This window comes from Platichthys flesus, chromosome 3 (genome assembly GCF_949316205.1).
Source record: "Platichthys flesus chromosome 3, fPlaFle2.1, whole genome shotgun sequence".
In the NCBI taxonomy this organism is placed as follows: Eukaryota; Metazoa; Chordata; class Actinopteri; order Pleuronectiformes; family Pleuronectidae; genus Platichthys; species Platichthys flesus.
In genome coordinates this window covers 5,940,100-5,954,973 of record NC_084947.1, presented here as the reverse complement: position 1 = coordinate 5,954,973, position 14,874 = coordinate 5,940,100, and the positions used below count along the sequence as shown (strand labels likewise).

General features: G+C 41.0%; 3 protein-coding genes and 1 long non-coding RNA gene across 5 annotated transcripts; 2 read left to right on the top strand and 2 right to left on the bottom strand.

The window, feature by feature from the left end:
* Positions 1–10: 10 nt before the first annotated feature.
* LOC133939143 (uncharacterized) lies at positions 11–1,755 on the top strand. The gene is made up of 3 exons (XR_009915517.1): positions 11–136; positions 329–969; positions 1,377–1,755. It is a non-coding gene; the product is annotated as an uncharacterized LOC133939143 (long non-coding RNA).
* A 100-nt stretch (positions 1,756–1,855) lies between these two features.
* hint2 (histidine triad nucleotide binding protein 2) lies at positions 1,856–4,907 on the bottom strand. 2 transcript variants are annotated; one of them, XM_062381539.1, is made up of 5 exons: positions 4,509–4,907; positions 3,651–3,788; positions 2,468–2,572; positions 2,267–2,339; positions 1,856–2,165 (listed from the first exon to the last, which is right to left on the bottom strand). In XM_062381539.1, the coding sequence occupies exons 1-5, from the start codon at positions 4,773–4,775 to the stop codon at positions 2,074–2,076; spliced, it is 675 nt and encodes a 224-aa protein (XP_062237523.1). In that variant the 5' UTR covers positions 4,776–4,907; the 3' UTR covers positions 1,856–2,073. The 2 variants fall into 2 exon arrangements, with proteins under 2 accessions (XP_062237523.1, XP_062237524.1); XM_062381540.1 differs by having other exon boundaries at positions 4,683–4,902.
* Positions 4,908–5,486: 579 nt separating this feature from the next.
* Positions 5,487–8,721, top strand: mrps30 (mitochondrial ribosomal protein S30). Its single transcript, XM_062381537.1, has 5 exons — positions 5,487–6,130; positions 6,831–6,976; positions 7,148–7,253; positions 7,981–8,157; positions 8,246–8,721. The coding sequence occupies exons 1-5, from the start codon at positions 5,521–5,523 to the stop codon at positions 8,503–8,505; spliced, it is 1,299 nt and encodes a 432-aa protein (XP_062237521.1). The 5' UTR covers positions 5,487–5,520; the 3' UTR covers positions 8,506–8,721.
* A 393-nt stretch (positions 8,722–9,114) lies between these two features.
* Positions 9,115–13,931, bottom strand: emb (embigin). The gene is made up of 9 exons (XM_062381538.1): positions 13,771–13,931; positions 12,892–12,969; positions 12,521–12,704; positions 11,905–11,987; positions 11,661–11,797; positions 11,074–11,235; positions 10,471–10,588; positions 10,339–10,372; positions 9,115–9,742 (listed from the first exon to the last, which is right to left on the bottom strand). The coding sequence occupies exons 1-9, from the start codon at positions 13,841–13,843 to the stop codon at positions 9,682–9,684; spliced, it is 930 nt and encodes a 309-aa protein (XP_062237522.1). The 5' UTR covers positions 13,844–13,931; the 3' UTR covers positions 9,115–9,681.
* Positions 13,932–14,874: the final 943 nt, after the last annotated feature.

The window sequence follows — 14,874 nt, the reverse complement described above, 5'->3', positions numbered from 1 at the left end:
CCTATAGGGGCCTCGTGTGAGGGCAACACTCGTCTAGAGCTGCAGGGACTTACACAACGCTCCAAACACCTGCTGCTGCGTCGCACACAGTTAAAGATCCACCAACAAACTTGACCAAAGGTTACGACTCGTCAAGGTGAGGAGGACCCGTCACGCTCGACAGAGTGTGGCTGGTGCCAACTGGCTCTGTTTGTGTTACTTATAGTGGCCGACAACTGTTGGCATTGGTGACAATGCAAAACATTGCATGCTTTAAAGATTTAAGACTCATATTCAAAGCGGTGCTGGATTAAGTGGCTGAATGTAACTGTGACTTTTATCATCTCAGGTCGACTGAAGAAGACCGTCGTTATCAGAAATGCAAGAAGGGGCCTGTCAGAGGAAGATAGGATAAAACTAGATAAGTTTTCTCAAGTTTATGAGGATACATGAGACTTTGACCCATAAAACTGTTATTTAACACTTGAACCAAACGTGTGCAGATCGACCAGATGTACACATCAGGAAAAAAAGAGTCAAGATGTTGGAAATCCTCGGTTAAACACACAAAATATTAAGAATGTTTTGTGATATCGAACTTGAGACGCCTTGATTTTAGCCAAATTTGCCTGTTTTAGTGATTTTAATGATTAGTACAGTACACAATGCATAAGGGAGATCAGTAAGGAACAGTCATTTATTCTTGGGATAATTTCAACAAAGCAGATTAAATCCTCTAAAGATCTAACTGTCTTCTTTTTCATTTTCATATCTCACAGCCGAGTGTGTCTCACAGCCATGTTCAAGGAAGTGGACAATGTTGTGTAAGTAAATATAGAGGAAAGTTCAGCCCTCCGTCCTCAGATGACACACAGTAACCTTCCTTGCAGACTGGAAGGTCAGTGAATCATGCCACCCAGTCACACCACATCCGACCCCTCGCTGCCACATTCTTGGGCAAGGGCCCCCAGTGGAGGTTGTGAATGATTGGTGAGCGGAATCACCAGTGCCAGTAAAACACAAACTTTTTTTTTTTTATATGCCATAAGTAATAAATATATGTGACCAAGCGGGTGCCCTTTATGAAAAATTCAAAATAAAAGAGCTCTATTAATGGTGAGGGAACAATCTATTAATATTTATATTTACTGAAATGTCATTCATTCATTTGAGTTATAATCAATTAATAAGAACTTTAAAGTTAGCTCTTGATTTATCGTGGGAGTCTTCTCGAGCATGTTGCTTCTGTCTTTTTGACTCTCATCAGGTAAGTCCCCTCAATGGTCAACGATTTATAGTTAGTTTAAAGTTAGTCAATCTCTGAAATTAAACAATAAAGCATTAGAACCATAATAAGTCTAAAGTTGGTGAATGGATTTTCCTCGATGTCGTTGCAGCACAAGGACTAAGTGGACTGGAGAGGTTTCCCTCATGAAATCAAGAGCTAAAAAGAGAAAAGAAGAAGAATTTCCAAAACCTGACACCTTAAAGATTGTTCTCATCTATGGCTTATGATAGAACCCACAAAGTATCAGTAAATACTGTATTAAATATTGATAGAACCATTTGTTAAAGCCTAAAACATTTGCTTATGTTGTACGTTATCAGAGTGGTACCTAAAACTTTAGATAGTCTGTTGGTTAAGTAAATAAATATCTTTTAATAATTATAAAACCACAAAACAACAGATTCTTCCTGATAAAGTGTGTCTTATAAAATACACATTCATGAACATGACAAGAATAATACTGCTCTAAATAAATGCCGTTATTTAATTTAACACATATCTGTATTTTAATGTGTTTAATATGTAAATAAATGTTTCTGTGATGTTTATTGTTTCTTTCTTTTTAAGGAATTATCAAATAATTTCAAATTTAGACATATAATCTTTATTTGCAGTTGTATCAAACATAATGTCTTTATTATTTACATCTCGTATTTTGTGAGGCAAGTTTATTGTTCGGGAAATGGAATAAAGATTAAATGTTTTGGAATAACGACACCAATCGCATATATATTAAGTTGCGCTCATGAGATTAAACATGTAAAAGTGTCTGAGCTGACTGATACATTAGTGTTCACATGATGCCATTATCCTGGAGGCCAGGTCATCTGTCTCCCTCCCAGGACGTGGATGTGAAGGTGGTAAACTGACTGAGCACCGTGCTTTCCGTCGTTGATCACTGTGGAGGGCAGAGACACGCACAGAATTAAACTTGGACATGCACAAAATTCAACGTGTGACTTCATATAAAAAACTGTAAGCATGTTAGTGTTAACTCACCCACTCTGTATCCTTCCTTCAGGGATTCTTGCTTTGCGACATTTTTGGCAACAACCAACAAATGTCCTAAAAGCTGGAAGTTGGGATAAGGGAAAGGAAACGTGTCACATGTGAGGGCAATGTTTCTGTGACACCGGAAACTCCCCTTTCAAAAGAGAACCATCATCTGTAGAGAATGGACAGTCCAAAGGAATAACTCACCTCAGCATCATCATCTTTGGCTTCACTTATTCTGGGAATAGGGACCCTGGGAATGACCAGGAAATGAACCGGGGCCTGTGGCGTGATGTCCCTGAATGCCAAACACTGATGAACACACAAAGAACATATATTGAGTTTTACAATTAAATGAAAAGCGTTTTGCCCAAGATAACAGGCATTTAAAAGTTTTAGCACCTAACCAAGAATGTACTTAGTAAGCCCCTCATTGGGGAACTATCACAGCATCTTCATTTTGAACCCACTCCTCCTGTTCATCACTTCAAGTTCTGAGATATGTTTCTATTTTGTCTTGCATCCACAGCAGGTTTAGGAATCTAACCTTAGATGTTCTATGATGATAAAGTCAGTAAGTGAGGACCGATCCAAAAGCTTCAGCTTGTGTTAGTTTAAGTAGTTTAAAAGTTTGCTCTGGTTCACTGTGCTGCTGAGGAAGCAAAGTCTCTTTCCAGTTTCACTTTCTTGACATTTGCATCCAGATATTTCTGATATTTTAGTGGAATTCATTTTTCCCATCTATCTCAGCAAAGTCTCCTGTGTCTGTGGCTGCCACACAAACACAGATCAGAAGTTTTCCACCCACATGCTGAACAGACAAAACAAAGACAAACAGACTTTTCAGACTACATCCACAGACTTTTGTAAAAAAAAATTCTGGTAAAGTTTCCCTTTACCAACGTAGCACGACCGGCACCACAACTTTGCCTATCTGCCGGGGTTCATGTTTTTTTTTGTCCTCTACATCTTGTCTCCACTTAGATCACCTTAAATTCCCTTGAGACATTTCGCAAAGTCAACATTTTGATGTCCTTTCACAGCCTCCCTTGCTTCATAGGCATTGAATGGAGGAGCCCATGGTTGTTTTCCCGAAAACTTTGTAAGACACTTCTATCTGTCTGTAAATATCAATGAGCTATTAATTTGTAAAGACAATTCTTCACCTGCATTATACATTTTTATTTTAATCAAATTTTGTACCTTCATGAATTAAAAAGTAATAAAACATGATTATTTCTGTTCTGTTTCTGTTTACTTCTTTTTAAATCAATAAAATATGTACATTTGTTAACTTTATCAGCACGTGTGTGCTAATTTATCTGTAAACTCCACGTGGAACAGACCGACAGAGATAACTGGACAAACAACATGATGTTGTGATGTTTACCTTCTCATCCTCGTATATAATATCTGCAGGGATGCTTCTGTCAATCACTTTGGAGAAGATGGTTGGAGCTGGGGAGCCGTACCTCCTGCTGGCCTCCTCCGCCAAGCGCACCTCCTCACTCTTGGAGCACAGTGGTCTCTGGGGGGGGGGGGGCAGTCAAACAGAACATAGACACGTTAAAGGGATAGTTCACCCAAACATGAAAGTGCACTCATCATCTACTCACCACTGTGCCGATGGATGGGGTGGGTAAATTGTTTTAGTCCCAAAAACACACCTGGAGTCTCAGGGGTAAACTGCAGTAAAGCCAAATCTAATTCAATTGAAGTAAATGGTGACCACTTCTTCAAACGTAAAAAAGAAACCAGGAAAATAAGATAAAATGCTTCACTGCGCCTCCTGTTGTGTCCTCCAGGTGTCCGTAAGCCCCGGCATCTAAATTTGACTTAACAAGAATTAACAAGGTAATTAACACAACATGTTTTTAACCTCAATGTTCGCTCTGATCCAAACAAGAACACGGCTCCAGAGGAGGATATCAGACATGAGTGTAAATGAAGCCATTTAAAGTCGAATTTGAATGTCGGGGCTTATGGACACCAGGATGACACCACACAGGCAGCATCAAGTGTTTTTCATAGTTTTATTACATTTTAAGAAGTGGTCCCCTTTGACTTCAGCCGTGCTGGATGTGGCTGCACTGCTGTTTACCCCCTGGAACCCCAGCTGTGTCGTGTGGACTCAAACGCCTCCATCTGCACAGTGAGGAGTAGATAATGAGGAAATTTTCATTTTTGGGCTGAACTTTCCCTTTAAAAGGTCTGAGCTAATGACTGATGCTAACGTGCTAACAACAACCTGCAGTGGGCCACGATGAACCAAACCTCTCGGTGCTGACTGCAGGTGTCCCGCAGGTGTCCCGCAGGCAGCACCGCAGGTGGAGGGACAGATGTTGTCCACGCGTCCTGCAGCGGACACACACAGTAACACGCTCACGAGGAGCAGCCAGTTGTTGGTTTGGGGAGCAGATACCTGACAAGCTCCGGGGACACGCTGCACGCGGCCCAGGAGGACACTTCCGGTCCCGACGAGCCGCGTCCGTGAAATCTGACGTAAACCGATCATTACTTATAAATCATCAGCTGCTGAAGTTTGACGCTGGGAATATTGATCTCGTTGTTAACAACACGTGAGAAGTTCAGGAAGCTTCATCATCTCAATGCTGAGCAGACACGTGACCCTGACGGTGCCTTCACGGACCCACCGGTGATGTTGACATGGAACAGTCACTTGAACGCGACACAGTTGACATAAGACTTTATAGGAATGACACAAAATGTGTCTTTGCTCTATTATATTTATTTTTAGCTCCATTTTATTGAGCTATCCTTCATTTTTTTCTACTTAAATGTGCAAAACTTGATATTATTTTGTCTATTTTAAATGTACGCTTGTCCTCTGTATTTTATGCTTTGTATTTTCTGCTCAGCTGCTGCTGGTTACAACTTCAATATGACAGTACGACTTCAAACTTCAGTAAATTAAAGTAATATTTCAACATCTCCAAATTACGATGTTTTCGTTTGTTTTAAGGAGGCATGTTATTGCTGCAAGAGGCGTTCAAGAGCATCAACAACAGTCGTGTTAATATCATCAGCTGAATCTGTTAATAAATCATATTCATTTTGTATATATGATTTAAACTGAATTAAACGTGTATGATTGGTTTGATGTTCCTCTGTGTCTGGGAATCGATCTTTAAACACTGTTGAATGTATTCACAGGATGACTTTCTGTCCATTAGGGGGCGATGATGTGAAATAACCTTCAGGTTAATGTGTCAACGCACAGTAGAAGAAGAAGCAGCAACATGGCGGCCCGCAAGTCGCTGCCCTTGCTGTTCGCTAAGAAACTTCCTCCGTTCAGACTCAAACACAAGCTCGTCCACACCGAGGCTGCAGCGAAGGAGCCTGCGTACCCGCCCATCGTGCCCTCTCTCACGGCTAAAAGCAAATCGGCCCGGCTGCGGCAGATCGAGGAGCGGGTGGAGAAGATCCGCGCGGCCCCTGTGGAGGAGAAACTCGCCCTAACCACTCGCATCCAGCGCAAGAAATTCGTGGTTTACCCGCAAACCTTTGCCCGGAACGCGGACCGATGGTACCAGCACTTCACCAAGACCGCGTACATCCCGGGTCTGCCCGAGAAATTCGCCCTGGACGTGGAGGCGAGCCCCGGGGAGGAGGGCTCGACCTCGACCGCTGCTACGAGCTCGGTGCCGGGGATGGAGGAAGAGGCTTTCGATGACATCCGCGCCTTGGTCACCCGAGTGATCTTACATGAGCACTGGCACCGGAAGAAACCCAAAGCTTTCCTGTACCGAAAGCAGGAGATGATGGTGGGACCTTTCCTGAGGAGCCTGGTGACCGAGCTCACCTACAGCCTGGCCCGACACAACCCGCTGCTGCTGCTCTCCAGTCTGGGTATGGATCGCACAGACTATAGTGTATGGATGTGTGTATTTGTATACATGTGGGGTGTAAGTTATACTCCTGTGTGTCTACATCACTGGGAGGTTGCAGCTTGTATAAATACAACTCAAGGAATCATTCAAGTCTTGTTATTTCCAGAGCTGTAACCATCAGTCAATGAATCAATAAATCAAACTAAGTTGATGCTTGAAGATCAGTTTTAGAAATTCTTAATCAAATATGTAAATCTTTGCTTCTTCTCTCTCAAATGTGAGGAGTTGAACTTGATGCTTTAAAGCACGACACATTGAATGTTTCTAAACAGTGGGTTGGACCCAACAAGACTTTTGGGAAGTTACCACCAGATCCAGATTTTTATTGCGATCTGCACCAAATTAAACACCCTCATAAATAGCTGTTTTTTTCAAAAATATCCAGATTCTGTTCTCTGATAAACCAATTAAAAGTGAGTAAAAACGTCTTGTAAAGTTAAAGGAAGTAAAAAACAAACCTTTATGGGTTCTTCCTGGACTCAAACTGCCTTCTTTGAGTTTCTTTGAAATCTCTCCAAATGGTCAGGGGTGAAAACATAACCTACTTGGTGCAGATTATAACCATTAGCTACAGTTCTAGCATATATTTATATAAGTGCTAATGCAAAAACTTGCTATTTGAAAATGATCTACATTATAATGTAATTTTCTTTTTTCAGACATTAATCCCCAAGTGAACTTCTATTGGAGGAGAGGACAGAGACTCATCCCAAGGGGGCACCGGAGTGGCCGGCCAGAGCCGACCAGGTTCCAGATCGACGACCAGCCACAGTGTCAGATTAGGATCACTCAGCAGCTGCCACAGGTACTAACACTTTATATAGTGAAAACAGAGAAACACATTTAAAAACATGGATACCATAGATTTTCTGACTGTTACTGAGGCAACTGGGCAAAAGAAAACCGTTGAAACAAGGACACAGATCCTTGAAACAGAAGAACACTCATCATCTCCTGCTTTTTCCATTCCTCTCAGTTCACCCCACTGGAGGCGTCCTATGCAGCTGAGGTCCCAGAGGTCAAATATGCTCCCAACCTGATGCCAATGTTCAGAAGACAGTACGACAACAATATCTTCACAGGTAACCACTCACATTCTATCCGTGTATGACCTCATCAAGGTCAGAGCTGAAAAAGACAATACAGTGAACTTTTTTTGTGCTATGTTCATATACTTATTAAAGAAAAACACTCGGCAGCTTCTATGTGTTGTCTTGTTCCCTAATATCTTAAAACTAACCTTTTCCATAGCAGACGTCTTAACGGGAGTCGGGTAACTCTCATAAAACATCATAGGAGGTTAATCTTAAGCAAAAGAAGATTATCGAGTGTCTCCCAAACTTGTCAAGAAGCTTAAAAATCATGGTTGTTGCCGGGGGGGCCTGGTCGGTGAACATGTGCGTGTTGGCTTCCTGTTACATGTCATGGATGGCATACAAGTTGAAATTTTCATTATTCAGTTACCTCTGACTGCCACAAGAAGGCGCCAGCCTGCAACCTTCAATGTTTCCTTATTATGGTTCATGCAGACGTGTAGAGGAACCTGCTGTCCTTTCCTCCCTTGCATAGTCTATGAGATTAATGTTTTTCCTGTTTTGGATGATACTTTTACTGGACCCAAAGAATGATTCAATATTTTTGCACTGGTATAATATAGTTTAATAATACAGTCAACTGCAGTTTTTTCTCCAACACTCTCTATTCCAGGTTAAGCGCTGTCCTGTTTCTGTAAACCCAAACAGTAACAAACCAAACTTCTGTTAACAATTACTGATCATATTGAACTCATCTTCCTGCTCCCGTTAACAGGTGCTAAGCTACCGGACCCAGCCTGCTACGGTCACACTCAGTTCCACATGGTTCCTGACAGATATCACAGGGACCGGATGGCTCGGCAGAAGCAGTCGGACCAGGTGGAGGTCTTCCTCAGAGCCAATGCACTCGCCAGCCTCTTCGCCTGGACAGGAGCTCAGGCCATGTACCAGGGTGAGATTGAGAGTCTCTTAAAAGGGAAGTTTTGAATGTCTGTGATGAGGAACCGCTGATGATCAAACCTCCTTCCCCCCCTCTGTAGGTTTCTGGAACTACGAGGATGTCACAAGGCCTTTCACGTCCCAGGCTGTGATCACCGACGGCCACTTCTTCTCCTTCTTCTGCTACCAGCTCAATACAGTGGCTCTCTCTGTGGAGACGGACGTCAACAACCCCAGGAAAAATCTTTTGTGGGGTACAGAGAGTCTGCGGCTGTACGAGGGCGTGGAGGACGGAAAGGTGGTGGGCCTGAACGACGGCGTCATAAAGCTTCTGGTTAACTTCCTCATGAACCGGCCGTAGACTTGTTCAGATGTCCATCCTCTCTTCTGATTGTTTTGATTCTGTCGCCTGATGAAAGATCCAAGAAATTAAGAGAAACCTTGGCAGACATGTGCACGTTTTGTTGGACAGTATTTAAAAAAAAACACACACATCTGTTTTAATCTGTGCAAACAGGTTTATGAGTTTGAACAAATGTGCAGATTATTTATGCAAAAATAAAATGATACTTTATAATCAGGAGTCTTGTGTTTCTGTACAAACTTCTACAAGTTGATAAATGTTTCATTGCATAACTATATTAATGACACTACTTGTCAAAACCCTATTGCTCACCTTTGACTGACTGTTGATGATTGATTCAGAAGAGTTCCATTAAGTTTTCCACAAGTTACTTTTTCTTTTCACAGTGTGATACAATTCAACTCAAGACACAGCAGTTCAATAAGAGCTCCAGTTAATTCACTTCTTTCTAACTCCACATCCCATATTTCTTTCTAATCTTAAACTTAAAGTCTTCAACCAACTCTGACTAAAGAAAAAAGTTAAAAAGCTTCATGCAACTAATTTCACTTTGTAAAATCAGTTCACATCAGTTAATGTCTTTTGTGGGCAGTAACTGTACCAAACGGGGATTTGTGTAGTTTTAATTTGCTTGTTGACATAAACATGTGACACCTTCAACATTGACAAAGACACATAACCAACGTCATGAAAATGATACACAAACATCTGCATATATGATGAAATATCTTGATATACATGTAATGAAACTAACACAGTGTATGTAGACAGTGTCGCACACATGAAACATAACACAAAGTCACTGGGAGCACAATTTGAGTTGCTCATTGGTTCAAAGGCACTGCTCACAAACCCCATTCATAGCACAGGCAAAGACGTGTCGAGGATTTCCTTGACAGAGAAGCAACAAAAGTGGAGTGAGGTGAGAAGTCACCGACATGATCTCCGCGCTCTACAGGAAGTGACGGTTTACAGGGTTGACACATCCTCCAGCACGACAGAATGCAAACAGGAAACTGTGAGCTGTGGAGATTATTGCATTTTGTCCGGTGAAAATATTTAGATTTTTATCGAGGACACAAAAATAATTCTTTAATTTTGCATTGAAGCTCTACCATTCACATGTGAAAATAAGCAAAAGCAGAATCTGTTGACTTGCAGCCTCCAGAGAGTTTAAACCTTTCGCTGTCTCATCGAAGAACTTTCCTCTGGTCCGTTATCTTCTGCCTGCGTCCTGGTGAGGGCATCAGAAGTAACATGATTAAAACCACAAATAGACACATTAAACTTGAAGATATCTCTCTGATGAGTATACAAGGTTTACTTGCTGTAACTCAAGTCTTTGATAAGGGCTGGTGAGTGACTTAGTAATGTAATATTCAGATAATACAATCAGAGAGATTTGAGAGTGAACAAGCGGTTGATGTCTGTCACACACTTTGAACAAATTTGATATGATGATAGTGATGGTTGTGTGTTTCTACTCGTGAATAAAGCCATAATAAATGTTGGTGAACCATAAGTAAGTCTTCGGGTTGTGCGTGTTCTAATAAATCCTCAGGTTTATAATTATGAAGGAACTATCAGCAAAAATCAATAAAAAATCATAGTCTGTAGTTTTTTATGAAGACTTATCTCGGAAATTCCAAGATAACTATCTCAGAAATAAAAACCTTTTTTTTTCTTTCTTCAAGTGAATGCAATACACTTGCGTACTCCTCTGTAATAGATTAGTCATATTTTGTATTTATAACAACTATTTCACCTTTATAAATAGCCTCTTATGAGAAAGAGGTACAGACAATCTTGCAGAAGTCACGCAGTACTCACAGTGTGTTTGATTGTTCCGCATTTGTCCCATTTTCTGAGAAAAAGACAGATGATTAAATTCAGATTAAATATACATCACAGTGTTCAAAACTGACCAAAAACAACTCCTGTGTTCCTTTGTGTCTGATTTACCTCCTGAGCACTTTTTCTTTGACTGACTTCTCTCGTAGAGCAGAATGGCGGCGACCAGGACCACCACCTCCACCAGGATGGCGATGAACGGCTTCAGAGGCTCCCACAGGGTGATCACCTGCAGCGGGGGTGGAGGAAGCAGATGTTACATTACAAGTACAACCGTGAAAACAAAATACTCCTTTACAATAATTCAAAATCTAAAACAGAGGCACAAAAGTATTGTAATCCAAATAACATTGTTATTCTAAGTATATGTAAAAATATCATTGTACTCAATCTATGTATTTTAAATAAATATTGGTAATATTTTAACACTTTGGGTCTCAAAGAATTATTTCAATAAAACCTTTTAAGAAGTGGCTCAAGTAAGATATTTGAATCATCTGGAGTCAAAGTTAAAAAGTTGTTATTATAATGCTGAATCAGAGTCTTAAGCTGACAAACACATGGAGTAAAAGGTGTTAAACCTCTCTGAAATAAAGTGGGCTACAAGTATATGTTGATATAAATTCCGAATGCTCAAGTCAAGTATAAGTACCTCAGGAGTACACCAAAGCCCGGTACTTTATTACATGTACGGAGTAACGTTCCCCGACTGACCTTCAGCTCCACGTGGCCCATCGTGGTGCCGAGGGCGTACACGGCTTCACAGTGATAGGAGCCGGAGTCGGCCTCGGTCAGGTTGTGAACCACCAGCTTGCTCGTCCAATCTTTGTCTTTGATTTCATACTGATGAGACTCTGTTGCATAAAAGATCTGCTCCTATAGGACAAGAGCATCACACAGCTTGTTACCTATCAATCCACTGGGTGAGGTCATAAATAATGTAAACTTTATGTATAAATAAATCAGTTTTAGTTATTGTTATTATCAGATGGTTGATGTATCTGTGTGTAACAGAGCATCATCTCAGGGTTATGATGGAGAAAATAAAGTTTTTAAATCCACCATAGGAAGAAATACAGCGTAAGAAATGTATAAAAAATGTTCAGTTTTTTAAGTTATTTCCCCAGGATTCTTTCAAATGGCAAAATTAAGAATGAACAAGATGTTTCTTTCCTATATTTACTAGTTAAAAACTAAATAAAACCAACATTTAAATGGTGCTTCGTTAAAGATAACCAGTTTTTATAAATCTCACTGAAACACCAAATGAAAAACCGCCTGTCGGCAAACAGCTCCCTCACTTTATCCGTCCCGTTTGGCTTGTACCAGTTCCAGGAGAGGGGCTTTGGTTTGGTGGCCTCCATCTTACACACGACCACCACTGAATCCCCCACGTAGCTGACTATGGGCTTATCTCGCACCTCGCCCATCTGTGGAGCTGGGGAGAGAAAGAGATGAGAGAAGGACGCTGCACCATCCTCTATGGGAGACGTGATGAAGGTATTTACACTCATAGGACTCATATGAGAAGGATGGGACTTGTACCTGCCAAGATAAAATCTACTTTTGCGTCATTTCCAAACACACATGAGTAATTTCCGAGGTTTTCTTCACTGACGATCCTGAACCTGTGAGGCACAGAACAGGTGACAGAGGTTTTACACCAAAACATATAACGTTTAACTCAGGATGAAACCTGCAGTAAAGTTATTGGTCTGTTGATTCCTCCACCCAAACACAGGAAGTACTTTCAGGAAGTACTCAAAGATTTGACTTGAGTTAAAGTACAAATAAATAGACAAAAATGTGCTCAAGTAAAAGAAAAAGAAGCAAATTAACTTTTCAACTTAAGTTAAAGTATTAAGTACTTCCTTTTGAATATACTTAAAGAGTAAAGGTAAAGTACTTGCTGAATGTACCTTGTTCCCTAAAGCAAAGTACAGATATTTGCTTACGTATGTAGAGGAGCAAAAGTAAAAAGTACCCCAAAATACATTTGACTTACTTAAAGTTCAGATATATAAATAATGTACTCAAGTAGAGTAATTATGAAATATTTCATCAGACACCGAACAAGTGCATGGACTTAAAAAACACACAAAAACTTCAAATTAAAAATAAATTGTCTGAATTGAATGGATAAAAGGCTGAACCCACTCACACTCGTCTCAGATGATACTTCTCGTTCTCCAGCTGGACCGCGAGGCGACTGTTCTCGATTTCATCTCCACCTTTTTTCCAGACGCCGGTTACGTTTGGCAGATTGTTCAGGTTCCCGCTCCAGACACACTCCAGCTCCAGATCCACAGGGTTCTCCAGCTCCACCTTCTCAGTGTGACTTTCACCTGGGTGGAGAGTGGAGGAGAGATTTCGAACTCACTTGGTTCATTCAGAGAGGTGAGATGAAATCTAACCTCACGTTATTCACAAACCCTTAGTTATATTTACACATCAAGCTGGCATCAAGCCGACAGGTTGCAGACATATCAAATGTAAAATGGACTTGATGGACTAATGCTTGAGGACAGTTACCTTTAAAGACAACACTTCTTACAGCTGTGGACAGAGGACTGATGGGAACCAGTGGTGGAGGCGTTAGGCCCGATGTCTCTGACAGAAACAGAAATAAACGTATAAAAAAACACAATCTTTAAATGTCGTAAAGGTCCAGTGTGTCAGATTTAGGTGAAAGGGATCTATTGGCAAACATTTATTATAAAATAATCCTAGTGACGTTATCAATAGTGTGTCTTTAATTGCACAAACTGTTGTTTTCTTTTCCCTACAATGCTACCTTTATATTTAAATACCCTATATTTACATCAGGAGAGGCCGCCATGTTGTTTACAGTAGCCCAGACCGGACAAACTAAACATCTTTGAGTTTCTATCACAACAGAAGGGTGCCACAGGTTCTCCTTCATGTTTGGAAGGGAAGGGTGAGGTGAGGTGAGGGGTGTTCAGCTGCAACATGCAACTTCACCACTAGATGTCACTTAATCCTACACGCTGAACCTTTAATGAATGCATTATTTAAAACAACATGTTCATACTAGCAGTTTGAGTTGTTTGAACATGGTGACTAAATTGATATTTAATTGTCGGGTTTTATACATAAAAGCTAACAGTGCATTGATAAGTAATTGCTCTTGGTCTTAAAGGAGAGTTTCTTCCTGTCCCATCATGATGTGAACGCTCTCTCAGAGGATGATGGGGACAGATAAAATAAGAAAAGACCAAGACATCACATTTTCACCACCGGCAGCTTCACAATAAATGATGTTGAACATGATGGTGTGGAAATCCTTTGATATAATTTGTTTTCTTCTTCCCAAGGTTACAGAACATTTGGAGGAAAAAGCTTTGAACACAACAACATACACAGTCACAATGGAGCCCAGGTATCATTTACTTGTTTGGGTGGGTGTGCAGGAGACGAGAAGCAGGACGGTCTGAAAAAGGAGCTGCTTCCACGAGGTTGACATGATTATAATCCCTCTGTCCTCCTCCTCTGCCAGTGCCTCACTCACTGGGCCTCCTCTCTCTGCATCGTCTCACCACCCCTCCCCTCCTCCCTCAGTTGCACAAGTGACGCAGCCATGATGTGACTCTGCAGCCTGTGGGTGGCTGACTCCATCCGTTATTGAAAGAGGCAGGGTCTATTTCTTGAGGCCGTGCTGCAGAGCGGCCGTGCACAGACAAACTGATATAGACACAGGTGGACTTTAAATCGAAACGCTGCTTTGTGTGATGAGAATAACAGAATCCATCCCAGCTGGGTGTTTCCACTGCAGACTCTGTGCAAGGTGCCCCCTCCGGTCACATGAGAGGACCTGGCAGCTGAAGGTCACATGATCCGCCTGCCCCCATGAAAACAACCAGTAGTGTGTAAATATGTAAGTGTTGCTATGATTGATTCATTTCTAGATACAATTTACCTGTTGAGCATATTCTTAAATCATTAACAACATTTTAAGTTTATTTTAAGAAACAATAAGAGAAACTCAAACCATTATAACACATGAAAACAAAACACCACTACCACCACGGCCAACCAGTGCCCTTCAATTCAATATATATTTATGTAGTGAAGACTTCAATAGCATTCAATAAAAGGTATTAACTGTACTTTATCATAAAGAGCTTTCAAATTATCAAATCATGGAAAGAGGTTTGATTTGACAGGACACAGTGAGTTTGACCTTTGACCAGCAAATCAAATGATCTCATCTTTTTTATGTGTAGAGATTCTCTCTACACGGCAGGACGGCAGGAAGGACAACCCCGAAAACAAAAAGTAAAGTTGGACTGAAGTTATCTCACAACTACATAAGTAACTCAGTTCTCTTTCCAGCCCTGACAACAGCCCCCATGTCCAATATTTATAATAACACTGAGTAAAACACCCACATGTAGGTCAAAGTGTAAAAGGCTCCACTGACATGCACACCAGCGAATCAAGGTTATCTGGATTTGTTTTCTTCGGCAGACGAGGTGTGCTCATACTCTCTTTAGC

Excerpts from the sequence above, each read along its gene's own strand:
- hint2 (XM_062381539.1), bottom strand. The coding sequence starts at position 4,775 with ATGATCGGTTTACGTCAGATTTCACGGACGCGGCTCGTCGGGACCGGA. Across the intron at positions 2,573-3,650 it reads TTATATACGAGGATGAGAAG|TGTTTGGCATTCAGGGACAT; the intron begins GTAAACATCACA and ends TGTGTTCATCAG. Across the intron at positions 2,340-2,467 it reads CCAAAGATGATGATGCTGAG|CTTTTAGGACATTTGTTGGT; the intron begins GTGAGTTATTCC and ends CCCAACTTCCAG.
- mrps30 (XM_062381537.1), top strand. The coding sequence starts at position 5,521 with ATGGCGGCCCGCAAGTCGCTGCCCTTGCTGTTCGCTAAGAAACTTCCT. Across the intron at positions 6,131-6,830 it reads GCTGCTGCTCTCCAGTCTGG|ACATTAATCCCCAAGTGAAC; the intron begins GTATGGATCGCA and ends TTCTTTTTTCAG. Across the intron at positions 7,254-7,980 it reads CGACAACAATATCTTCACAG|GTGCTAAGCTACCGGACCCA; the intron begins GTAACCACTCAC and ends TCCCGTTAACAG.
- emb (XM_062381538.1), bottom strand. The coding sequence starts at position 13,843 with ATGTCAACCTCGTGGAAGCAGCTCCTTTTTCAGACCGTCCTGCTTCTC. Across the intron at positions 11,798-11,904 it reads AGTAGATTTTATCTTGGCAG|CTCCACAGATGGGCGAGGTG; the intron begins GTACAAGTCCCA and ends TTCTCTCCCCAG. Across the intron at positions 9,743-10,338 it reads GCGGAACAATCAAACACACT|GACGCAGGCAGAAGATAACG; the intron begins GTGAGTACTGCG and ends TGCCCTCACCAG.